General features: G+C 40.9%; 1 protein-coding gene across 1 annotated transcript in view; it reads left to right on the top strand.

Moving 5' to 3' along the window:
- Positions 1–27,833, top strand: part of LOC136633502 (IgGFc-binding protein-like) — a 50,853-nt gene that overhangs the window by 2,479 nt on the left and 20,541 nt on the right. Inside the window, exons 3-5 of the mRNA XM_066609263.1 lie at positions 19,449–19,502; positions 23,812–25,035; positions 26,893–27,239. Coding sequence (XP_066465360.1) covers positions 19,449–19,502; positions 23,812–25,035; positions 26,893–27,239 — 1,625 coding nt within the window. The remainder of the gene's footprint in view (positions 1–19,448; positions 19,503–23,811; positions 25,036–26,892; positions 27,240–27,833) is intronic.

Genomic DNA, 27,833 nt, shown 5'->3' on the forward strand with positions numbered 1-27,833 from the left:
AAACAAAGGCTGGACAAATATCTGTCTGGGATGATTTAGTGAATCCTGCACTGAGCAGGGGGTTGGACCCGATGACCCTGGAGGTCCCTTTCAACTCTACCATTCTATGATTCTATGAAATAATTAATAGATTTGCTAAATTTAATTTCAATATGTAAAACCATTTGTACTACTGTCTATATTCATGTAGGGAATCTACTAGCTTTTCTATAGGGACTTCCAGCTAAAATCTACAGAATATAATATGATTTGCAACCATCTTAGCTATGCAGGTAAGGATGCATTCCTATACTTTCATATACGATGTGGGGACTTTTGAAACACAATGGCATACAATCCCATAGTGATGCCACAGAAAGATGTGAATTATCTTAGGATGTTTCCTTGTCACCTGCTATAAATCTTAAGGTTGGCCCTTTGCCAGTCTGCTGACACTGAGCTAAATCTGAGTTGCACAATTGTGAAGGGCGGTTCACTGGACGTGGTTACTTTTTTTAATATATGTAAATTAGGTTTAGTAGTGAGCAGTTATGATCCAGTAATATATATATATAAACACTGTCCTATGCCAGGCAGTCACAGTCCAGGGCAGACGAGGAGCAGGTAAGCATTGCACTTATTTGTGATGTCTTGTAAATTTTGCAAATGTTTTCACACTCACTTGATGGAAAAAGATTTTTATGAGAATTCTAAAAGATTTACAATTTACTATTTTATTTTTTTAGAATTCTAAAAGGAAAATAAAAATCAACTTTTTAAAAAATATTCTAATATTTGAAATAAATGTCTAATTTATAAATACAGGGAGAGACCCCTATTTAACCACAATGAAGAGAAGCTCTGGAGAACCCTGCATTCCTTAGACAACCCATTGATTTCAGTGCTGGTGCTGCAGACAAATGAAACTTTAGCTTCTTTCTTCGACTTCTCTCTTAGTGCTGCGATGTATTATTTACTACTACTATGTATTATTTATTACTGCTATGTAACTTTAAATTGAAGTCTTATTGTCTTGTTACAAATGGGGGAATTAATTGCAATTTAATCCAGTAGGGATCCTAACAGTGATAGTATGAATGTTGTGACAACCTGGGGGGACTCACTCATGGGGATCGCCATATTCAGGTCCTAGGATGGTTGGCACCATCTTCAGATAGACACTGGACAACTATATTTCTTTAAATCTCTGGCTCCTGCCACTTTATGGCACGTAGCAAAATTTTACAGTATCAACCCACTGCATATGTAGTGGAACATAAAGCAACTTCAGGGTTCACAACCCGCAGAGCCCTTGTCACTTTACCCTCTAAGGGCATCTAGGGGCGTCGTTCCCTGTCAGACTCGTGACTCTGGGTTTACAACTTGCAGTATCCTTGTCACTTTACCTAGCAAGAATGTCTAGGGGGCGTCCTTCCCTCTCAAACTCGTGATGGACATGTTCTAGCCAGCAACAACCAGGAAGTACAGAGTGGGGGAAGTCTTGTATTTACGGTGTACCCCCTCCAGCAAAAATGACAGAATAACTTTATTCTGTGGGTCATTATGATTATGATGCTACCAAACTTAAATCTTTTTTGGGGGAAGGGTACTACTTTAAAAAAAATTGAATATCTTAAAAAAAATTCCCTTCCACCATCTTCTGACTACCATAATTTTTTTATCTTTGCGTTTATTAAGTTGTGCAAGGGCTTGTTTTTTGCAGGACAAAGTGTGCTGTGGTTTCTATTGGAGTACATGCAATTATTTGTTCTCTTTTTATTAAATTATTTCTTGGAAATGGGGTGACCAAAAAAAACACAATGCTGTATTTTTTATTTTCTTTACTTACTATTGCAGTATTGTATTTATGGTATTTATGCCAGCTCTATATTAAGACATGCCACAGGCATGTCTAAATAGACAGAAATACAAGAGAACCCTAGGGGCCTACAAAAGGCTCACAGCTGCCATGATAACAGAATGGCACCTTGCGTTTTAATCATGGGTGGGGCCATTTGGGACCTCCAATCACCAGTTGGGGGATATAAGTGCTACTGTCAGAATTGAGAGCAGCATTTAAAGGTATAACAGCTGCGATCAGTATGAACTCTAATCGCGGTTGTTGTGGCCTGGCATCAACTGTTAAAGACCTCCAACACCAGCCATTTATGGAGTAGTCTTGGCTTCCAAGCCTGTGCCATATGAACCCCATGCACCTAGGATGAACATATATGTCCTGGTGCATGAAAGGGTTTAGTTATTGGCTTATCGGCTGTTATAATTAGATAGTAGCCCTAATAAATAGAGCCCGGCAGTCCCTTGTTTTACAGAGGATGGTCAATGTCCTGCAGTGCTGAGCTGCATGAAAGCTACGTCTTGGATTACTAAGGTAAGAACATAGCTGTATAATGTGGCAACTGTGTAAAACGAGTTTCTTATAAGATGACTCATGATTTCATGAAGAAGAATGTTCTGAATCACAGATTGTGAGTTTATGCCAAGAAGAGACGGAAACAGGGAGCAATGTAAATAAATATCACAGATGTCCCAATTTCCACAAGCCGTGCGTATATTGTGACAGTGCCGCTGATTAATGGCTAAACGCCACATTACTACATAGTGTGTGCAAACATGGAGCAAAATAACATTAAAGCAACACTCCAACAAAAACTGCCATACTGGGTATGAGGAGTCGAGGCATCAATCAACAAAAGAGAATACCTGAACCATTCCTGCCTCCCCACGACCAATATGCGATATACCCACAGATGTGAGCCGTTTTTATATCAAAACCGACTTCATCACTTCAGGGAGTAGCAATCCTCGTATGGCCAGGTCAATGAAAAAATAAAAATTGTTATGGCTTTTGAAAAGTAGAGATAAAAATCCCAAAAAAACTGTTGCATCCTTTGGTGCAAAATAGGCCGTGTCACTAAGGGGTTAATATGCCTTGCAACATGACTGAATATAAGCCAAAACCAGAGGCTTCTCTAGAAGGAAAAAAAGCATGAATAGACAGGCAGTTTTGGGGCCTTTGTCTCTCATTAGTATTCTGGCTGGCTGTGTGAGAAGCCTATGATGTCACTTGGGGAGGAGTACAGTTTCTTCTTGGGTAGATGCCTTGCAAAATAATCAGGAATATAAGCCAATCCCAGAGCCTTCTCCACGGAGAAAAAACGTATATAGACAAGCTGTTTGGGCTTTTTTTTGCCCTTCATCGGTGTACAGTAGGTTGCTGCCTGATTGGTTGAGAGGCCTATGATGTGGCTCGAGAGGGGTGTAGTTTTTTCGTTGTGGCGACCACCTAAAACATGTCAGGCTGTTGTAAAATCTGTCATTTGCATATCAAATTTCCCAGAGGAGCACTGCAAGGCCTTTTAAGTCTCCACAAGGAGAAATTGTACCCCTCCCAACCCACATTGTATCACTTCTACATAATAAGTTTTTAATCTTTAAGAGAAACCGTCTGTTCTTCTGACATGTCTATTTTAGTAGATACTTGAACTCCCTATAAAGTAACAATAAACTGACAACTGGGTGTTACCATTCTCCTTGCCAAAGAGGTGAATCCATACCCTGTCAGAAACTGTCAGTGTACGGACACCTGAATTGGCAATGTATTAATACATGTCTAAGAGGAATATCAGAGGAACGTCACAATGTCTCTACTCTGTGAGAAGATGCTCCAGAATTGTTCTATAATGGGCAATACAAGTATTTGTAGTAAAACAGACATCTCATTAGAATGGGTAGATCCTCTTTAATATATTCTGTTTCACATTAGTTCTTACTACATACAGCATTTTATCAGTCCAAATAAACTTCTATACCATAATACACTGAGGTCAAACTGTATTTTTCTGGGGAAATGAATAACTCATCAAAGGGGCTTCACCAGAATAACAAGCTATGCCCTATTCCCAGGATATCCACGGGATGGGGAATAACTTGCTGATCGGTGGAGGTCCCGTTCTCCTGTCACTGCGGGGGTTGCTTCTTCCCCAGCAGTGATGTCACTCTGAATGGAGCAGTGGCCGAGTATACCTGATGTATATTACTGTGTAGGCACACAGAGGGGCAGAGATGCGCCTAAAATAGCAGGAATAATATTAAGACTAGCCTATTTATACAATGCTGGCAGGCCTAGATGCAATGGTTTAAATCTAGGAAATAATGCAATCACTAAAAAGTCATCAGATATCAGTTCCCCGTATTTCGTGGTAAAGTGCGATTTTGCGCGATCGCGATTTTAACATTACAAGTCCCATGGACCCCTGCAGAAAAAAAAATGCTGCGAATTTCGCAGTGAAAAAAACCTGTAGTGGTTAGTCACCCTAAAGGCCCATTTACACGGACGTAAGTACGCCACACATTGAGGAGTGAATGAAACCCATTGATTTCAATAAGGTTATTCATATGTGCGTATGAAAATTAATAAAAAATCCTTCACAGAAAGTATTTCTTCTAAAAACAATTTTTATTAATATAGAAATAAAATTTTGGGCTACACATGTGGTGCACTAAAGCGCCACGCCTCACCACGGACGCAAGATGGGGTCCTAATAAAACTGCAACAACTCTCATAATGTTGCATAGACCAATTACACCTCTCCAGGTCAAGATGGAAGGACACCCATCCCTTACTAATCAGGGAAAGTGGGGAACCCCTGTCTAAAAGCGGGGTGATTGTCCTAATAAAGACAGACCCACTGTCTTCCTCTGGGACCTGGCTATCCCTGATTAGGAACCTGCAGATAGATACAAAACACAGGACACAACACTTGTTCTATGTTCAGTGTGTGTGAACAGACAGTTCACACCTCATGTCTGCCACCTGCACAGACACACAGAACAAGACGCTGTTCACACCAGCACACAAAGTCATGCATACCACATAGAACAGTAACCCCCCCCAGAACTCACATGCATACAGATAGTAAAACATAGCTAGTCCAAGTGTCCTCACTGTAAGGGGATAGAGAGTCAGCCACGGTGCTCACTCATCACCCATCTGACACACATATAATATATCAGACGTCTGGAGGCCGCACCTGTAAAGCGATAGGGAGAAACCTGTGGGTGCATGCACCTGTGTGGTCACCATACCACACACTACACAATTCACGCACCCCAGAACGCAAGGAGGGGAGGGACAACAGGTTCCAGACCGTCCTCAGGAAGTTGAGAGAGGCACTACAGACAAGTATGCATAACACCAGCTGTGAGTGGGATTAACCCTTTCCAATCCACTCTCTGACGTCTTCCAACTTTCTGATTGAAGCCTGTACAGCTCCGATGTTGGAAGACATCCGGCAGAGTATTCTTACTGTATATTACTGGCCGCTCTGTTGTTGGGGGCTCTCCAGCATGTCACATACTGCAGTGCTGGCTCTAGCCAGAAGATGGTGCCATTGTAAAACGGCAGCAAGATGTTACAAGCTTAGCTTGAGACATGACAAATTCTTAATCAGCAGATGGGTTTATAACAGTTATTACTCATCGGAGGACCAGATTGTGCTTGCTCCACATTCTAGATTGTCTTAACACTAATAGGGCCAAAGCAGCAACAGGCAGAATGAACTGTTAGAGGAGCAACCCATATACAGATATACAGGATGGGATATAAAGTCTGATCAGCCAGTCTCCCAGGGCATACACACTCAGAGAGTGACACCTAAAAGAGCACAGTAGATCCAAAACAGCATCTACCCAGAAAACTAATATCTCCTAAAGGGTGCGCATCTCCAGGATTACTGGGTGCATCAAAAAAGGGACTGAAAGGTCCACTATTAGGCCTTAGTCAGACGGGCGTTTTTAGCCGCGATTTGCGCATGCGCATGCGTCCGGCGATTTTTTAAAACCATTGCTTTGCAATGGTATCGGACACATGAGCGCTTTTTATGCGCTCGTCCGATAAATTATAGAACAGAAATCGCAGATCGCACCTATCTGCGATCTGCGATTCCTGTTCGCTTCTGTATATGCGCTCAATGGGGCCGGCGGCAGCAGCGTCGACCCCATTGAGAACATATAGAAGACAAATCATTCTTCTCTGCCACAGCTGTAACAGCTGTGGCAGAGAAGAACGATGTTTGCCCATTGAATTCAATGGAGCGGCAATACAGCCGCTCCATTGAAAGCAATGGGCTGCCGGCGTGCGCGGGGTGAATTGTCGGGAAGGGGTTAAATATATAAACCCTTCCCTGCAATTCATCCTAAAATGTGTTAAAATAAAAAAAAATTGTATACTCACCTTTCCGCTGCAGCCGGAGTCCAGCCGCAGCCGCTGTCAGTTCTCCTGAACTGCTTCTCGGCACTATTCAGCCGGCAGGGCTTTAAAATCCCCGCCTGCTGAATGATCTGCCTCTGATTGGTCACAGCCTGACCAATCAGAGGCCGGTTTCACTCACACACCCATTCATGAATTCATGAATGGGTGAGTGACTGCTGCCTCTCAGCGCTGAGCCAATCAGGGGCAGGTCTGACTCACATCCATTCATGAATTCATGAATGGGTGTGAGTGAGGCATGCCTCTGATTGGCTCAGCGCTGAGCCAATCAGGGGGCAGGTCTGACTCACACCCCCTTCACACCCACTGCAGGACGGCCGCTCGGAGCTGCCGGCAGAAGGTGAGTATGCAATTTTTTTTTATTTTAACACATTTTAGGATGCATTGCAGGTAAGGGCTTACATATTTAAGCCCTTACCGACAATTCATCCCGGGCTCGCCCGCAGCGCATTGCTTTCAATGGAGACGGCTGTATTGCCGTCTCCATTGAATGCACTGCGCTGGACAGCTCCGGCCCGTTTCTAATGAAACGCGGCTAGGAGCAGATTTTCGGGCGATTTGCGGGCGACTTGTGCGCACCGGTCACGCGATTTGCGGATGCGCATCCGTCATGCGATCCGCAAATCGCGCGAAAAAACGCCCGTCTGACTGAGCCCTTAGCTAACTATGAAGCGTGCAGAGTCAGATGTCTAGAACCAACTATTCATAGAAAAAGGATGTTTGTAGATAGAGTTCAGTTGTGGATTTAGAGCTAAATCAGAAGTACAATTATTGACAAAAACGTCAGGTTGAGAACAAAGATCAACTGAAAATTCAGAGTTTGATAATAAATATGACAAAAGATGGATTGGGTTCAAAGCTTGATTGAAAAGTCAGAGCTTAAAAAGCAATTGCAAAAAAAAAAGATAGGTTCAAGTTCTGTTCTCAATCGTAACTGTACATCAGAGTATGTGCCCTAGTACAATGGAGTCACAGGGCTATAAAGGATCAAAAAGCCCTACCTGAATTACTGATATAGAAAGAGTACCAAAGAACCTGCAAAATTCTAAAAGCAGCAGTGGAGATAGCAATGGTAATGTAACAGCAAATAGAGCAAATGTCAGCCTTGATGGTAGACTGACAAGAGAGATGGAAATAGCAACCTAATATAATAGCAAATGGAGCAAATGTCAGCCCTGATGGTAGACTGACAAGAGAGATGGAAATAGCAACCCTAATATAATAGCAAATGGGGCAAATGTCAGCCCTGATGGTAGACTGACAAGAGAGATGGAAATAGCAACCCTAATAAAATAGCAAATGTAGCAAATGTCAGCCCTGATGGTAGACTGACAAGAGAGATGGACATAGCAACCTAATATAATAGCAAATGGGGCAAATGTCAGCCCTGATGGTAGACTGACAAGAGAGATGGAAATAGCAACCTAACATAATAGCAAATGGGGCAAATGTCAGCCCTGATGATAAACTGACAAGAGAGATGGAAATAGCAACCCTAATATAATAGCAAATGGGGCAAATGTCAGCCCTGATGATAGACTGACAAGAGAGAAACAGAAGTAACAAGTGGTCCAGCTGTAAGCCCTGAAATGGACTGACAGTGTAGTATTTTTTTGTGTGTGTAAATACAAGCAATTACGTGTGCAAAAAAAATGCAGGCAGGACCAAAACACCTGAGTCCAGATCGGCATTAAAACGTCTTCCAGCTATGACTCATCTCAGCACACTTTCCCCATCCTGCCACTACCTCTTTCACTGAATGCCACCCATAGTATTAGTGCCTCCTCTGCAGCCCAACAAAATTATAGTGCTCTTTGCACGATCGCACACATTAATAGTGTCCTCTCTGTAGCCCCTCTCATTAACAGTGCCTGTAAACGTAAAAGTAGCCCCTATGTGGACCTTCTTAATAGTTTCTCCTACGGTATATGGCTCCTTTTAGTAAGGCCTCTTTCCCATGGGTGACAGTGATTTTGCCACAAGACAATTACGGCAAAATCGCGTGCTTGTTCTTGCGATTTTGCAGCGCTATCGCTGCTTTTATGTGAAAATAATCTTGCATCATATCTCATTTCTCATATCTTTTGGAATAAAATCTCGCAATAAAATCACATCGTTTTTTATTGCGAAAGTCAATATGACTTTTTCTGATGTTAAAAATGCATCGCAAGAAAATCGAAAGTTTGTGCAATGCGATAAACAAGAAGGCTCCATAGGGAAACATGGAGAAATTGCAAAAAAAAATAAAAATAAAAAATCGCAAGTCATGGCAAGATAGAATATGCTGCAATTTTTTCCCCAAAAATCGCAGGATTTTGCTGCCCATATGAAAGTGGCCTTAAGCGCATATTTTTTACATGCATTACGCAGTGCTGAAACACCATAGAGTTGCATTGGGGTATTCAAACATGCGTTTTTCATGTACTTTCATGAAAAAAATTTCAGTGTGTCCTATTTTGGTTCATATTATGGAACACAATAGCTCATGTAAGTTAATGGGAGTGGTAAAAATACGCGATGAATACATTTAGTATTTACACAGGAAGGAAAAGAAATCTACACCTTTTTGCGATTTTTTTTTTATGTGCATAGATACTCAGTGATAAGTGTCTATTCACTCATGCAAAAAAAACGAAATATGCGGGAGTAAGTGCAGTTCAGTTGCGTAAAATTGCAGAGATTTACACAAACGAATACATGCAATGCCCATGAGGCCTCCTCCACACAACCATATGCATATTTACTTTCACCCGTTATGCAGCGTATATACGCATGAATGACTTTTTGACACCATCAAGTCCCGATCTTTATTTGCATATTTAAAGCCATTTACACTGGGTGAATCTTAAAAAATACGCAGAAGCGATGGCAAGCAATGATCAGCAGAAATCCTCGAAATGGCAATAAAATGTCTAATGACAGCGATCAGTCTTCTTTTCTCAACATCGTTAGCAGAGTGGTTCCCTTTTTTTCAGCTGCCATAGAAGTCTATGGGAGCTTGCTGCATATCACGTCGAAAGATAGGGCAAGACCTATCTTTTCATGCACCTTATAAAATATATGGCCTCAGATGGTCACGTATGTCCTATATTTTCACGTGCGTATACTTTACGCAGAAAAAAAAGTTCAACTGAATGAAGCCATTGAAATAAATGCTTCGCATGGTCGCATTTCAGGTGCTTTTTTAATGCACCAAAATACCTGCGTAAATACGGTCGTGTGAATAAGCCCCAAAAGAGAGCCCAAATGCATCGCTAATTGTATCTGCTGCATTAAAAATACTCAGCAGAAGATGATGGATCTCGACTGGTTCTGCAGATAGTCCTGTGTCGTCAGCTAATAATACTAAATGAGAAGATGGCATACAGCATCAGAGGAGACACTGCATTCCCATGTGTGTCTAATCTGCTACCTCTGTCAGGGGGCAGAGTTCTGGGGCTACATAGGAAGGGGGGGGGGGGGGTCACATATTTATTACAGGATGCCACAAAAAGGGGCACATATTAAAATGGGCTAAGGGGAGTTACATATTGCAAGGGGCCATGGGGGTGCAGTATTAGTTATTGGTACCACAAACGGGCACTATCACATAATGGAACCATAGTGTTGGCACTAATACATAGTGGGGCAACAGATGGTGTCACATAACCAATTGAGGCCACAGCAAGGCTACTTTAACTTACTTGGACCATAGTGGGGTCATATTTTTACCATAGGAGGGCACTGAGAAGTTCATTAGGGGTTGCAGCAACAGGATGGTATGAGTGTGCAGAGCAACTATAATAATGCTCCTGCGTACAAGAATATAACTACCATAATACTGCCGCCTATGTAACAAGAATAGAACTACTAATACTGCCTCCTATGTACAAGAATATAACTACTATCATACTGTCCCCTCTATGTACAAGAATATAATTACTATAATACTGCTCCTATGTACAAGAAGATAACTACTATAATACTGCTTCCTATGTTTAAGAATATAACTACTTTAATACTGCCCCCATGGTACAAGAATATAACTACTATAATACTGCTCCTATGTACAAGAATATAACTACTATAATACTGCTCCCTATATACAAGAATATAACTACTATAATACTGTTCCTATCTACAAGAATATAACTACTATAATGCTGCTCCTATGTAGAAGAATATAACTACAATAATACTGCCCTCTATGTATAAGAATATGACTACTTTAATACTGCTTCTTATGTACAAGAATATTACTACTATAATACTGCCCCCAATGTACAAGAATATAGCTACAATAATACTGCCCTCTATGTACAAGAATATTACTACTATAATACTGCCCCCATATATACAAGAATATAACTATTATAATACTGCTCCCATGTACAAGAATATGACTATTTAATACTGCCTCTTATGTACATAAATATAACTACTATAATACTGTTCTCTATGCACAAAATACAACTACTATAAAACTGCCCCCATATGCAAGAATATAACTACTTTAATACTGCCCCCCTATGTAAAAGCAAATAGCTACTTTAATACTGCCCCCTGTATACCATAATATATAACTTATATAATACTGCTCCCTGTGTGCAAAAACAAAACTACTATAATACTGCCTCCAATGTACAAGAATATAGCTACTATATTACTGCCTCCTATGTACAAGAATGTAACTACTATAATACTGCTCCCTGTGTACAATAATATAACTACTATAATACTGCCTCAGATGTACAAGAATACAACTACTATAATACTGCCTCCAATGTACAAGAATATAGCTACTATAATACTGCCTCCTATGTACAAGAATGTAACTACTATAATACTGCTCCCTATGTACAAGAATATAACTAGTATAATACTGCCCCCTATGTACAAGAATATAACTACTATAATACTGCCTCAGATGTACAAGAATACAACTACTATAATACTGCCACCTGTGTGCAAGAATATAAATACTGTAATACTGCATCTATGTACAAGAATGTAACTACTATAATACTGACCTCTATATCCAAGAATATAACTACTATAATACTGCTCCTATATACAAGAATATAACTACTATAATACTGCTCCCTATGTACAAGAATATAACTACTATAATACTACGCCCTATGTACAAGAATATAACTACTATAATACTGCCTCCTATATACAATAATGTAACTACTATAATACTGCCTCCTATGTACAAGAATATGATTACTCTAATACTGCCCCCTATGTACAAGAATGTAACTACTGTAATATTGACCTCTATATCCAAGAATATAACTACTATAATACTGCTCTTATGTACAAGAATGTAACTACTATAATACTGACCTCTATATCCAAGAATATAACTACTATACTACTGCTCCCTATGTACAAGAATATAACTACTATAATACTGCTCCTATGTACAAGAATGTAACTACTATAATACTGACCTCTATATCCAAGAATATAACTACTATACTACTGCTCCCTATGTAGAAGAATATAACTACTATAATACTGCCCCTATGTACAAGAATATAACTACTATAGTACTGCCTCCTAGGTGCAATAATATAACTACTATAATACTGCCCCCTAGGTGCAAGAATATAACTACTATAATACTGCCCCCTATGTACAAGAATATAACTACTATAATACTGCTCCTATGTACAAGAATATAACTACTATAATGCTTCTCCTATGTACAAGAATAGAATTACTATAATACCTGCCCCCTATGTACAAGAATAGAATTACTATAATACTGCCCCCTATGTACAAGAATAGAACTACTATAATACTGCCCCCTATGTACAAGAATTTACCTACTATAATACTGCTTCCTATGTACAAGAATATAACTACTATAATAATGCCCTCTAGGTACAAGAATATAACTACTATAATACTGCTCCTATGTACAAGAATATAGATCACCGATGGGAGTCACTGATAACTAAAATATAACTTTTAATGTGTTTGTTTAAAAAATGCGCGATCAGAACAACTAAAATTAGTGCCTCTTTTTGTTGAAAAAACAGCACTGATATATTTTATGCCTCAAGCTTAAATCATTGTGTCCTCATCACACCTTATATATTGAGAGAGTAATACCACGACACTAGAGTCCTCAACACGGATCATCCAGTGTTTGGTGTGAATTGAAATTTCATAGGTAGTCTCAATTACGGACACCAAACCACACCACTAAATAAGTATTGGTTTCGTTTGATCAATTTGACCTGTGTTGAGGACTCTAGTGTAGTGGTATCACTCTCAATATATAAGGTGTGATGAGGACACAATGATTTAAGCTTGAGGCATAAAATATATCAGTGCTGTTTTTTCAACAAAAAGATGCACTAATTTTAGTTGTTCTGATCGCACATTTTTTAAACAAACACATTAAAAGTTATATTTTAGTTATCAGTGATTCCCATCGGTAATCTATTGGTTTGATTTATTGGGATATTCGCCTGTCACGGTGACATTATGTACAAGAATATAACTACTATAATACTGCCCCCTTTATACAAGAATATAACTACTATAATACTGCCCCCTATGTACAAGAATATAACTACTATACTACTGTTCACTATGTACAAGAATGTAACTACTATAATACTGACCTCTATATCCAAGAATCTAACCACTATAATATTGCCCCCTATGTACAAGAATATAACTACTATAATACTGCTCCTATGTAAAAGAATATAACTACTATAATACTGCTCCCTATGTACAAGAATATAACTACTATAATACTGCTCTCTATGGACAAGAATATAACTACTATAATACTGCTCCTATGTACAAGAATGTAACTACTGTTATACTGACCTCTATATCCAAGAATATAACTACTATACTACTGCTCCCTATGTAGAAGAATATAACTACTATAGTACTGCCTCCTATGTACAAGAATATAATTACTCTAATACTGCCACCTATGTACAAGAATATAACTACTATAATACTGCTCATATGTACAAGAATGTAACTACTATAATACTGACCTTCATATCCAAGAATATAACTACTATAATACTGCCCCCTAGGTGCAAGAATATAACTACTATAATACTTCCCCCTAGGTGCAAGAATATAACTACTATAATACTGCCTCCTATGTACAAGAATATAACTATTATAATACTGCTCCTATGTACAAGAATTTAACTACTATAATACTGCACCCTTTATACAAGACTATAACTACTATAACACTGCCCTCTATATCCAAGAATATAACTACTATAATACTGATCTTATGTACAAGAATATAACTACTATAATACTGCTCCTATGTACAAGAATATAACTACTATAATACTGCTCCCTATGTACAAGAATATAACTACTATAATATTGCCCCCTATGTACAAGAATATAACTACTATAATACTGCCTCCTATGTACAAGAATATAACTACTATAATACTGCCCCTATGTACAAGAATATAACTACTATAATACTGCCCCTTATGTACAAGAATATAACTACTATAATACTGCTCCTATGTACAAGAATATAACTACTATAATACCGCTCCCTATGTACAAGAATATAACTACTATAATACTGCCCCTATGTACAAGAATATAACTACTATAATACTGCCCCCTATGTACAAGAATATAACTACTATAATACTGTCCCCTATGTACAAGAATATAACTACTATAATACTGCCCCCTAAGTACAAGAATATAACTACTATAATACTGCCCCCTAAGTACAAGAATATAACTACTATAATACTGCCCCCTAAGTACAAGAATATAACTACTATAATACTGCCCCCTATGTACAAGAATATAACTACTATAATACTGCCCCTATGTACAAGAATATAACTACTATAATACTGCCAATACTGCCTCCTATGTACAAGAATATAACTTCTATAATACTTCTCCTATGTACAAGAATATAACTACTATAATACTGCTCCTATGTACAAGAATATAACTACTATAATACTGCTCCTATGTACAAGAATATAACTACTATAATACTGCCCCTATGTACAAGAATATAACTACTATAATACTGCCCTCTATGTACAAGAATATAACTACTATAATACTGCTCCTATGTACAAGAATGTAACTACTGTAATACTGACCTCTATATCCAAGAATATAACTACTATACTGCTCCTATGTACAAGAATATAACTGCTATAATACTGCTCCTATGTACAAGAATATAACTACTATAATACTGCCCCCTATGTACAAGAATATAACTACTATAATACTGCTCCTATGTACAAGAACATAACTACTATAATGCTTCTCCTATGTGCAAGAATATAACTACTATAATACTGCCCCCTATGTACAAGAATATAACTACTATACTACTGCCCCCTAGGTGCAAGAATATAACTACTATAATACTGCCTCCTATGTACAAGAATATAACTACTATAATACTGCCCCTATGTACAAGAATATAACTACTATAATACTGCCCCCTTTATACAAGAATATAACTACTACAATACTGCCCCCTATGTACAAGAATATAACTACTATAATACTGCCCTCTATGTACAAGAATATAACTACTATACTACTACTCACTATGTACAAGAATATAGCTACTATAATACTGCTCCTGTGTACAAGAACCGGGAAGGGTGTTATCTCTCTTTAGGAGAGCACCCAGAAGGTGTGTAGAGACACCAACGAGGTGGGAGGGTCAGGAGGGGCATCGTTTCTCTGCAAACAGAGCACCCAGAAGGGCTGTAGAGACACCTAGGAGGCGAGTGGGGTGTGAGGAACTCTAACACCAGGGACTGAACAAACTTCAGACCCCTGATGTTTAAACCTTTAAACGCCGCGGTTCGTGCTACTGCAGCATGTAAAAAGCTGACAGTGGGAGGGGGTTACCTCTGTCACCTATTGGAGCCCCCGAAGCGTCACATTTTTCCATGTAATTTCAAAAATTAGTGGGCGGAAACTCGAGTATGTCAGTTTTTGAGAGATTCAGTTTCAGGAAGAGAGAGGACATAGTGTTAGAGATAGTAGACAGTCTGTGGCATTCTGGAGGAATGTTGCTGTGATGTCACGGGAGGAGGTGTATAACTGGGTGTCGTCAGCATAGAGATGGTACTGAAAGCCAAAACTCCTGATAGTTTGTCTAATCGGGAATGTGTAGATGGAGAGGAGGAGGGGACCATGGACCGAGCCCTGGGGAACCCCAACAGCAAAGGGGAAGAGGAGGGGAGGTAGAGCCAGCAAAGGTGACACTGAATGAGTGGTCAAATAGGTAGGAAAAGAACCAGGTGAGAGCATTGTCCTTTGGTTCAATGGAGCAAAGCATAGTGAGGAGGAGTTTGTGATCAACAGTGTCAAATGCTACAGAGAGATTGAGCATGATCAGATTGAGGAATGACAGCCTCAGATCGAGGAATGATCAGATTGAGGAATGACAGCCCCTCGATTTGCCACTTTTGTAAGGGCAGTTTCTGTCGAGTGTAGAGGGCGTAAGCTGGACTGTAGAGGGTCAAGAAGAGAGTTTCTGATATATAGCTTGTAAGGCGGGAGTAAACCAGGTGTTCTAATAGTTTGGAGATGAAGGGGAGATTTGAGATGGGTTGATATTTTGAAATTGGGTTGATAAGGGTTGATAAGTTGATAAGTTGAAATTTTGTGTCCACTCTTCAAAGAGGAGATATTGAAATAGTAGTTGTATATTAATAATAATAATAATAATAGGTGCTTAAAAAGAATGGGTGATAAGATATATCTAGGTAAAGTGTAGTATGGGACTCACTTGGTATTGAGCCTGTCATATATGACCAGGCTCCACACCTGTGGTCCAAGGTCGCAATCTGTAATCCTCTGGGGGGATCCTGCTGGATGGATTGTGGAGCAGGAGAGCAGCATAGGAAGAGATCTGGGGTACTAGACAGCCTTGGTATAGACGATAGTAGTCCTCCTTGTGCTACTTTTACAAACGTATATAAGGGAGGACTTATTTCACTGGGAGGGGGGTGGGGGGGATGGACTTGTTATTTGTATAGCACCAACTTATTCCGCAGCAAGCTGAGTACTTTTTTGATCAACCTCGGAAGGATGGAAGGCTGAGTCAACCTTAAGACGGCTACCTTAATCATGCGGTGATTGAACCCGCAACCTTCAGGTCGTGAGTGAGAGCTCAGGACTGCTCTCACTGCTGCCTTAACTGCCATAACACTCTGTGCCACACGAGGCCCCTGGGATTGGACAATCCCTGGTGCTCAGAAGCCAAAGGTCAGAGAGAGGTTGAATATAGTGGTGAGATGGGAGATGACCACCAGGGAGAGGGACCGGAGGAGGTGTGATGGAAAAGTGCCGCTAGTGTATGTGGAGGGGCTAGCAGAGGAGAGAAATCTGGAGACTTCTTCCTCTGTCGTTGGTCTGGATACAGAGTGTGAGGAAGATCTACATGCAGCACTGATGAGACTAAGGTCTGGGCTAGTCTGGGATTGGGAGGTTATTTCCTGCCAGATGTCATCAATTTTCTGTTTGAAGTGAGCAGACAGCTCTTCAGCATGTAGATCTGTCACTCTGGGCTGCAGTTTAGGGCTGGGAAGGGAGTGAAAAGAGTCAAAGAGTCATTCAGGGCTGTAAGATAGTGAGGAGATGAGAGAGGTGAAGCAGACTTACATGGCGTGGTGGAGGGCAAAGTTGTAGGTTCTGAGCATGAATTTGAAGTGAAGAAAGTCTGAGGACGCTTGCGACTTCCTCCACAGCTGTTCAGCACACGTAGAGCACCATTGGATGAAGCGTATTTGAGGCTGAAATGTCTTGCTGAAATTTGTAAGGCCTTCTCTGAAAGACATTATCTGGATGGAGCATATGTTGTTCTACAACCTCCATATACTGCTGAGCATTGATAGTGCCTTTCGGGATGTGTAATCTGCCCATGCCATAGGCACTAATGCAACCCCATACCATAAGACATGCAGGCCTTTGAACTGTAAGCTGATAGCGAGTAAGATAATCCCTCTCCTTTTGAGTCCGCAGGTTTCCAAAAAGAATTTCAAAGTTTTAATTCATCTAAACAACAAACAGTTTTTTATTTTGCTTCAGTCCATTTTGAACGAGCTTTGGCCCAGAGAAGACGTCGGCGTTACTGGATAATGTTGATATATGGCTTCTTCTTTGCATGATACAGCTGTAACTTGTATTTGTGCATTGCACGGCGAACTGTATTCACAGACGATGATTTCTGGAAGTATTCCTCAACCCATGCAGGGATTTACATTCCAGAATCATACTGTTTTTTAATTCGGTGCCCCCTGAGGGCCTGTAGATCTCCAGCATCCAATATGGATCATCGGCCTTGTCTGTTGTACACTTGGATTTCTCCAGATTCTCTGAATCCTTCGATGTTATGTAAAGTAGATGTTGGGATATCCAAAGTCTTCGCAATTTTACCTTGAGGAACATTTTTTTTTAAAATAGTTCCACAATTTATAGATACGTTTTTTCCCAGATAGTGATCCTCTGACCATCTTTGTTTCTGATAGACTTTGGCTTTCTAACATGCTTTTTTTTTTACAGTCATGTGACTTAGTAGAAAAGTGACCTTCCAGCTGTTTTTCATTAGTACCACTTATTTTTCCAGCCTTTTGTTACCCTTGTCCCAACTTCTGTGAGATGTGTCGCTGCCATCAACTTCTTATTTAGTTATTTTTTTAGTGGAGTGAAAAAACGTCTCTCTTTCACCCTCTGATATGTGATCTACGTTCTATAGTGAATAAAGTATGGTTAAATGAAATTCCCAAATCATTGTATTATTTTATTTTTTACATGTATTTACATTTTACACAGCATCCAAACTTTTTTGGAATTGTTTTTTTCCCTTCAGCGTTCTATTGTCCATTCTAGGTTATCATTATTAATGATTCCGTCGCTTCACATTGACCCTTTGGCCCTAATAGAAGGATCATGTTTAGTGACAGCAGTTAAACCTGGATGTACTGGGAAACAAATTACCTGTCAGCTGTATTAATTATTTGGCTGCCAGGTAATTACATCTCATTATACCGATTTCCTCCTAGCAGTGGTTGGACTAGTTTTTAAATAAGTGATCTCCCAGGTGGCAGGAGTCCAGGATACATGCTGTGCCTCGCTTTCCAGTTGTGAGATTATTTACACCTGGTAATTGGCTTCTATAGAAACTACTGTTCTCTCCTTATATAGAAAACATATGAACGATTCTTGCAGAAAAGTAACTTTGGTACTGTATTATACAGATCCTGAAGTTATAGAAAACCCAGTATGTACTATAACACACTGAGGCAATACGGCCTGATACTTGGGGGACAACAGCAGGCTGATACTAGGGGGACAACATAAAGACACACTTGGTGTACGGAGCAATGACACTCAAAGGGACAGGATAATGACACACTGACACTTGGGGGACAGGATAATGACACACTGACACTTGGTGGACAGGATAATGACACACTGAAACTTGGGGGACAGGACAATGACACGCTGATACTTGGGGGACGGGATAATGGTGCATTGACACTTGGGGGACAGGACAATGACACACTGACACTTAGGGGACAGGATAATGATGCATTGACACTTGGGGGACAGGATAATGACACACTGACACTTAGGGGACAGGATAATGATGCATTGACACTTGGGGGACAGGACAATGACACACTGACACTTAGGGGACAGGATAATGATGCATTGACACTTGGGGGACAGGATAATGACACGCTGACAGTTTGGGGACATAATAATGGCCGCTGACACTTGAGGGACAGGATAATGGCACACTGACACTTGGGGGACAGGATAATGACACACTGACACTGGGGTACAGGATAATGACACACTGACACTTGGGGGACAGGTTAATGACACGCTGACACTTGGGGGACAGGATAATGACACACTGACACTTGGGGGACAGGATAATGACACGCTGACACTTGGGGGACAGGATAATGACACACTGACACTTTCGGGACAGGATAATGACACACTGACACTTGGGGTACAGGATAATGACACGCTGACACTTGGGGGACAGGATAATGACACGCTGACACTTGTGGGAGAGAACAGATGATGATATAAAATATATGTTACTTATCACTGCTGGTTCTCATCCTCTATAATGTATAATTCTGTTTCTTTTCCTTATTTGCAGAGATGGGGACGCTCTGGATTGTGCAGTTCTGCATGTGGGGAGCGTTATTCTGTGGTAAGATCTAATATGGCAATTCATATATTGTCAGTAGAATAACCAACCAGAAAAGCTGTTATCAGTGACATTATATATATATTACATTCCGTACTAGAAGCTGACTCTACTCATCAGATTTAATGTAATGACTGTTTCTACCATTAGAGGGCACTTTAGAGAATTGTTTATCACATGTTCTATTGAAAGTACTTTGTGCTCTACAATGTTCTCGGGCCTATTTGTTCCTAACAGCACACCATATGGATAGGAGTGGTATTGCAGGCAATTACTGAGTGTCTCACCATCACCCACAAAGAAATCTTACTAGATTCCCTTAAAAATGTTTCTTATTACTTTAATTAATGTCACCTGAAGATTGCTCAGTACTATGTTTCACAGCATGACGGCGCTGTCACACGAGCGTAGGCGTATTTACGTTCGCACGTGCGCAACGTTTAATCGCCGGAAAGAACGTTTTTCGGCGATCATGACCAGAGCTAGAAAGCGTATTATCGTTTGTTCCTACTTTGCAAACTATCTTTTCGGCCATCGAATATGCGTTGGCGCGTATTTCGGTCTCATATGTTCTGTTTTTTTTTTCGGGTTGCCGTTTTTACGCGCCGTAAAATCGCACGTGCGAACGAATACATTGGAAACCAATGCCTCAGATGGTCACGTTTATACGATTAGGCGCAAAAACACGCTGTTTATGTGCTCGTGTGAACGCACCCTAAGAAGGGCCGCTGAGATTGGTATATTGGACAAAACGCTGTGGTTTCCTTTACGAACACCAATTTCTCACAATAAAAATTATGTAAATAGTGTAGGCAGCTTACACCACATTATGTGGAGGGCATAATTATGTGGGGGGTTTTGCATTATCCCTACAAACACAGTATATCGCAGTTTCCCACTGAAGGCAGTGACTAATATCACTTGCCCTGTTATGTGTTATTATTGTGACAGGTATTAACCCCTTAATGCCACAGGTTGTAAGTTTACAACAGGGGTGGGTAGTACGTAATAAGAAGTGGACCCACACCATCCCGCAGAGGGTGCTGGCTGTGTCTGATTGCCTGTCTCTGGCACCAACAGCAAGGATTAAAAAGAACATTGATCTCTGCTCTTAACCCCTTACATGCCGCGATCAATGGAGCGTGCTCTGTGTCTGATGTAATCGCAGAGGGCCAATTGGTTGCCATAGAAACTGGACACCATACACTGGTATTCATAACAATCTGTACAATAAATTGAATGCACTCTTTATCCTGCACGGCAAAAACCGTACAAAAAAGCCTAAAAAACAGAGGCAAAATGCTTCCCAAAAATGCAATAAAAGTGATCATAAAAGTTGTATGTACCCCAAGATGGTACCAATAAAACATACAGTTCATCACTAAAAAAACAAGCTCTAACAGGCTCTTTTCATTGAAAAATAAATGTTATGGGACATTCAATGCAACAATGTAAACGTGTCCGTAAACATCAGATTTCATCATGGTGCACAATCACTCAACTTAGTTCCTAGTCTATAAGGGCTACTCACAATCCATTGGATCCTCATGTAAACAGAACATATCATCAGTAATATCTGATCAGTTATTTGTTAATCATCCCATAAGTAATAGACCTTAGTTTGTGAGTGGTTGTTCCAAAGTCAGTTCCAAATGGTAATGTCTTCTGCTGGACCTTTGACGCCCATTACTGGGTCAGAGCCTGGGCTCATCAGAGGATTTCCTAGTATTCTGTTGGACTACTCTAACCCTGGCACTCCACTTTCCATTCTTCTGAGACACATAATACTATGACTTTATATGCCATATAGGGGAAAGTGCTGAGTGAAATGCTTCCCATAGACTCTGCTCAATGTCAAAAGAATTTAGTGACTGGAATGTGTGAGTAAATACATATGATATAATTTTTATGTCTTAGTCTGTCAAGTCCACAAGGTCAGCATCTAGTAAGGAAGATTTCCCAGCAGCACTCTATAACACTGATGTAGGTAGTACTATGGAGATGCAGCAGCCACGCAATAGAGGCTATGTGGCAGCATCAAACGTTGCAAAAATGCTAAAAAAAAACTTTATTCTCCCATGACATACAAAAACATACTAGCAACATTTCGACCTATTGGTCTTTATTAGAGATGAGCGAGCACCAAAATGCTCGGGTGCTCGTTACTCGGGACGAACTTTTCGCGATGCTCGAGGGTTCGTTTCGAGTAACGAACCCCATTGAAGTCAATGGGCGACCCGAGCATTTTTGTATATCGTCGATGCTCGCTAAGGTTTCCATTTGTGAAAATCTGGCCAATTCAAGAAAGTGATGGGAACGACACAGCAACAGATAGGGCAGGCGAGGGGCTACATGTTGGGCTGCATCTCAAGTTCCCAGGTCCCACTATTAAGCCACAATAGCGGCAAGAGTGCCCCCCCCCCCCCCGCACTGTCAGCATAAAGATCGTTCTCCTCTGCCATAGCTGTAACAGCTGTGGCAGAGAAGAACGATGTTTGCCCATTGAATTCAATGGAGCCAGCAATACAGCAGGTTCCACTGAAAGCAATGGGCTGCCGGCGATCGCAGGATGAATTGTCGGGAAGGGCTTAAATATATAAGCCCTTCCCTGCAATTCATCCAGAAACGTGTTACAATAAAAATATATACCGGCGTATAAGGCGACGGGGCGTATAAGACGACCCCCCAACTGTCACCTTATACGTCGGGAATACAGCGGAGCAAAGAATAAAAATCATTATTCACTTCACCGGGCGTTCTGCAGTGCTGCTGCAGGCTGTCGCTCCCTCCTGGTCCCCGGCAGAGCATTGCTTTCTGGACGCAGTGGTTGAAATCCCCGCCTCCAGAAACACACGTGCCTTCAGCCAATCACAGCCATTCAATGACATCATTGTCATTGGCTGTGATTGGCTGAAGGCACGTGTGTTTCTGGAGGCGGGGATTTAAAGCCCTTCGTAGAGAAAGCAATGCTCTGCCGGGGACCAGGAGGGAGCGACAGCCTGCAGCAGCACCGCAGAACGCCCGGGGAAGTGAGTAATGATTTTTATTCTTTGCTCCGCTGTATTCCAGGCGTATAAGGTGACAGTTGGGGGGTCGTCTTATACGCCCCGTCGCCTTATACGCCGGTATATATTTTTATTGTAACACATTTCTGGATGAATTGCAGGGAAGGGCTTATATATTTAAGCCCTTCCCGACAATTCATCCTGCGATCGCCGGCAGCCCATTGCTTTCAGTGGAACCTGCTGTATTGCTGGCTCCATTGAATTAAATGGGCAAACATCGTTCTTCTCTGCCACAGCTGTTACAGCTGTGGCAGAGAAGAATGATTTGTCTTCTATATGTTCTCAATGGGGTCGGCGCTGCTGCCGCCAGCCCCATTGAGCGCATATAGAGAAGAGAACAGAAATCGCAGATCGCACATAGGTGCGATCTGCGATTTCTATGGCCTAAGAAGGACCATTGGGGTTCTTGAAGCCTAAAATACTCCTAACGCTCTCCCTATAGCAGCTCCGGCATCAACAACACTTTCCCTGAACTATGTCAGAATGCATCTGTGGCGAGCCGCGGGAGGGGCAGATTTTAATACTCGGGTGACACCTAATCTCGCCAGCCACTCACTGCAGGGGGTTGGTATAGGGCTTGAACGTCGCAGGGGGAAGTTGTAATGCCTTCCCTGTCTTTCTATTGGCCAGAAAAGCGCGCAAATTTCTCAGGGAAGAAAATGAAAGTAACCCGAACACCGCGTGGTGCTCGTCACGAGTAACGAGCATCTCGAACACGCTAATACTCGAACGAGTATCAAGCTCGGACGAGTATGCTCGCTCATCTCTAGTCTTTATCAAACTATTTAGCATCTAGTGAGGGAGTCACATTGCTTTTAGGCTCCCTTTACATCATATTTGATCCCTTTGTCAGAGGTATGCATCAGAAGGTTATTTTGAAGTACACCTCCACTATAAAGCTGCAATGTATGTCACTATATATGAGTATAGTAGCATTCATCAGTCGTGAGACTGTGTTGTAGCAGATATCCTATAGTAAAATATTGTGCCAAACGGACAGACTTTAGGCATGTGACAGGTAAATCGGGGCCTATGAATGCATTTCTTGTATGTGTCTAGAGCTTCTTGGCACATACACCAAAAAAATCACAAATGAAGTATGAATACAGCCTCAGGAGATTTTTTTGGTGGGGAGTTGGGTTGGGATGGAATGTGTCCTGCATGACTTGACATTTATTTAAATCCAAATTTAGGCATATACTCTATGTGGTCTCATGCAAAAATGTTTAAAATTCTCTGCCTTTCAGATTCCGGGAGAGCAAATATGATTGGAACGAAATTCATAACAACCTTTTTACAGAATGGGCCATCAAGCTTCAGTAATCAAAAGAAGGAAATTCGACTAACTGGCACTGAAGATAAAACCAATGTTACTGTTGAATCTATAGATGGCTCTTACTCGAGACGCCTAACTCTTGGAAGTAGAACAACAATCTCTATGCCTCTAACAGAGTCCGCTGAGAATAGAGGGAACACGAGGATTCTAAATGCGGTCCTCATCAGTTCTACCAAACCCATCAGTGTGCTTTCAATGAACTCCAGATACAAAAGTGCAGAGACAACAGCAGTATTGCCATTGTCTGCGCTGGGAACAGAATATTTTGCAATGACACCGACAACTGGGGCTTCAGACTCTTTCAAGGTTTGTGCAGTCATAGCATCAACTGAAGAGGCTTCTGTTGAAATTCACACTAAAGGTTCAGTCCAAGTCGATGGTAAAAGGTATGCAGCCAACAGTGTTTTCAAGGTAACGCTTCCAGCCTTCCAAGGAATCCAAATGTTGAGTGCTGATAATCTGTCAGGTTCTCAGGTGCTTTCTACAAAACCTGTGGCTCTATTGTGTGGACACACTTGTGCCCAGAAGAACACCCAGTGCAACCATGTCTATGAACAGCTTCTACCTGTCTCAAGATGGGCAGCCAACTATCTTGTTGTCCCACTATCTTTCCAGCAGAACACAGACCTTGTCTATATCATTGCAGCGGGTAAAACTGAAGTCAACTACTTTTTAGATACAATGCATAAAAAAGAAAACATGGTGGCCGGTCAGGTGCTGGAAATAGAATTACCAAACAAACCACTGAGAATTGAAGCAAGTGATGGTGTACAAGTCATCTACTTTAACACGGGTGGAAGAAGCAAGGAATTTGCGTATAACCCATTCTTGATGAATATCATGGGCATTGCTGACTATTGCAGCTCCTACTACTTATATGGTCAACGTGGTATTGAAAATTACGCTATTATTATAGCAGAAACCTCTTCAACTGCAGACATTAGCTTTGATGGAAGACCCCTCTATAAACCAAAATGGACTACAATACCCGGAACGACCTACAGTTGGGCTGAACTATACTATGGAAATAGTTTGACATCTCACAGAGCTGAACAATCCAATAAAAAATTTGGTCTACAGAGTGTGGGCATCGGGTCACTGTTTAGTTATGGCTCTCTTGGAACATGTCTGAAAGGTACAATCTACTCATTAGTCTTATGACTTTATTTTTCATATTTGAACTCTAGTGATAAGTAACGTAGTAAAATGTCCTAATATTAATAGATTTTAATTTCCGTAATATCTACATATGCGGCAGCAATGTACAATTCAATATGAGTGAGGGCTCACAAGAGCTTACAGTCTATGAGGAAATAGGTTAGTGTACATAAAGCTGTATAAGCCAGTCATCAGTTGGTATTCGTATGTATAGATAAGAGGTGTATTAGGGTGAATGGAGTATGGGACATACAGTGGGGTGAAAGAAGGTAGGATTCTGAGGGAGAATGTGTAAGAGGAGTATACAAAGGAGAGTTAGATTTGAGAATATGATAGGCATCACTAAAGAGGTGTGTTTTTAGAGCACACTTAACATTGTGGGTGTTGAGGATTAACCTTATTGTTCTGGGTAGCTCATTCCAGAGAACTGGTAAAACTCGGGAAAAGTCTTGAAGATGGGAGTTGGAATTTCAGATTACAGAGGATGTAAGTTTGAGATTTTTAGCAAAATGGAGATCACAAGTAGGGTTGTAGACAGAAATTAGGGAGGATATATAAGGTGGTGCAATGCTGTGGAGAGTTTTATAGATGGCAGTGCTAAGTATTAATTGTATTCTATGGTGGATGGGCACTGGGGCAGTGATTGGCAAAGGGTGAAGGCATCAGTGCATTGACTGGCACAGGGTAGAGGCAGTGGTGTACGATAGAAAAATGAGCCTGGTTGCTGCTTTTAGGATGGACTGGAGAGGGGGAAGTTTAGTAAGAAGACCAATCAGTATGGAGTTACAATAGTCAGGACGAGAATGGATCAGGGCAGTAGTAAAAGTTTTAATGTATCCAGAGTAAGAAAAGGACAGATTCTGATTCTGGAGATGGTTCTGAGGTGCAGCTAAAGTGAGTGAGAAAATGATTGCATATAGAGAGTGTAAGAAATATCAGAGTAATTAAATATGACCACAGCATAATGTGCGTCTGCCTAGAAATAGAGATAAGCGAGTATATTCGCTAAGGCACATTACTCGAGCGAGTAGTGCCTTAGCTGAGTATCTCCCCGCTCGCTCTAAAGATTCAAGGGACGGCGCGGGTGACAGGTGAGTTGCGGCGGGGAGCAGGGGGGAGAGAGACATCTCCCCTCCGTTCCTCCCCGCTCTCCCTTGCCTCTTCCTGGCCCCCGAATCTTTAAAGACGAGCGGGGAGGTACTCGGCTAAGGCACTACTCGCTCGAGTAATGTGCCTTAGCGAGTATACTCGCTCATCTCTACCTAGAAACTATGGTGGTACCACACAATGAGGTGGAATTATTAGCTTTCCGTAAGTTAGTAGCCAGCAGTTTTTGAAAACTTCTGTATCAAATAGAGAGAATACGTGATGTTAGAGACAGCAGACAGAAAATCATTAGAATTTTGCAGTAATGCAGGGGTAATGTTTCAGGAAGAATTATATAATTGGATAGATAGAGAGATAGATAGATAGATAGATAGATAGATAGATAGATAGATAGATAGATAGATAGATATGAGATAGATAGATAGAGGTATATAATTGGGAGTCATAGGCCTAAAGATAGTACTGAAAGCCAAATCTGCTTAATTCACAACATACTGTAGATAGATGCATAGATAGAAGAATATGAGATAAGTAGATATTAGAAAACTAGATGTGTAGACAGATGCATAGATATGTGGATGGATGGATAGATAGGTACATAGATAAAGAAACAGAGATGGATTTTTGTATACTTCCTTTGTTCACTAGTTTTAGAACTTTTCTTTTCACAATCACATCTCTAATGATAAGTAATGAGGTAAACTGTGATAAACTTTTGTTCACCTAGATCCAGGTCCCCCACCACCATCCTGCCGAGATGTGTTGTGTCCTCCTCGCCAAGCTTGCATCATGGAGAGTGGAAAGCCAAAATGTGTCAAACCACAACTGGACTTGTGTTGGGCATCAGGAGATCCTCATATCCGTACATGGGATAACACATATTTTGACTTTATGGGCACTTGCACCTACACCTTTGCCACAGTGTGTGGAGATGTCAAAGACCTTCCTAAGTTTACTATCCAAACAAAGCATGATAATCGAGGCAATGTGCGAGTGTCCTATGTGGGTCAGGTCACCTTCATAACAGGACCCCACACAATCGTAGCCAAGAAAGGAGAAATTGGTCACGTAAGAGTAAGTGGTGATTATTATTTAAAACAAAATATTGACTCAAAAATATCTTCTGATGGAACTTTGGTTTAAGGGGTTCTTCCACTTCTAGCTATTGGTGACCTTTCCTCAGGATAAGTTATGAATAGATATATCGGCAATGTCTACTACCCAGTACTACTAGTGATTAACTGTTCCCCCAGGCTAACATGTTTGTGTATGGTGCTGTTTTGCCACTGGATGCAGACGGCCATTTATGTTGTTAAGTGGCCCAGGCTGCTATTACAGGCTGAAGTGAATGGGCCCACTGTGTGATGTACAGAGCTGTCTGCTTCTGGCAAAATGCAGTTCCATGCACTAAGGGTATGTTCACCTATCCTGAGGTAGGTCATGATTAGCAAGAAACGGGAGATGATGCAACCTTTTTTTTCCCTCTCTCCTTCGTTTTTGAATTTTTCTGCCCACTTTAGAAAGATCATAACTCTTTTATTTATCCATCAATATAGCTGTCTGAGGGCTTGTTTTTTTGTAGGATTAGTTGTATTTTGCAATGGTACTATATACCATATATAGTAACATAGTATGTTTGGGTGAAAAAAGACATTCGCAGTTATAGAC

This window comes from Eleutherodactylus coqui, chromosome 6, assembly GCF_035609145.1.
Source record: "Eleutherodactylus coqui strain aEleCoq1 chromosome 6, aEleCoq1.hap1, whole genome shotgun sequence".
Taxonomy (NCBI): domain Eukaryota; kingdom Metazoa; phylum Chordata; class Amphibia; order Anura; family Eleutherodactylidae; genus Eleutherodactylus; species Eleutherodactylus coqui.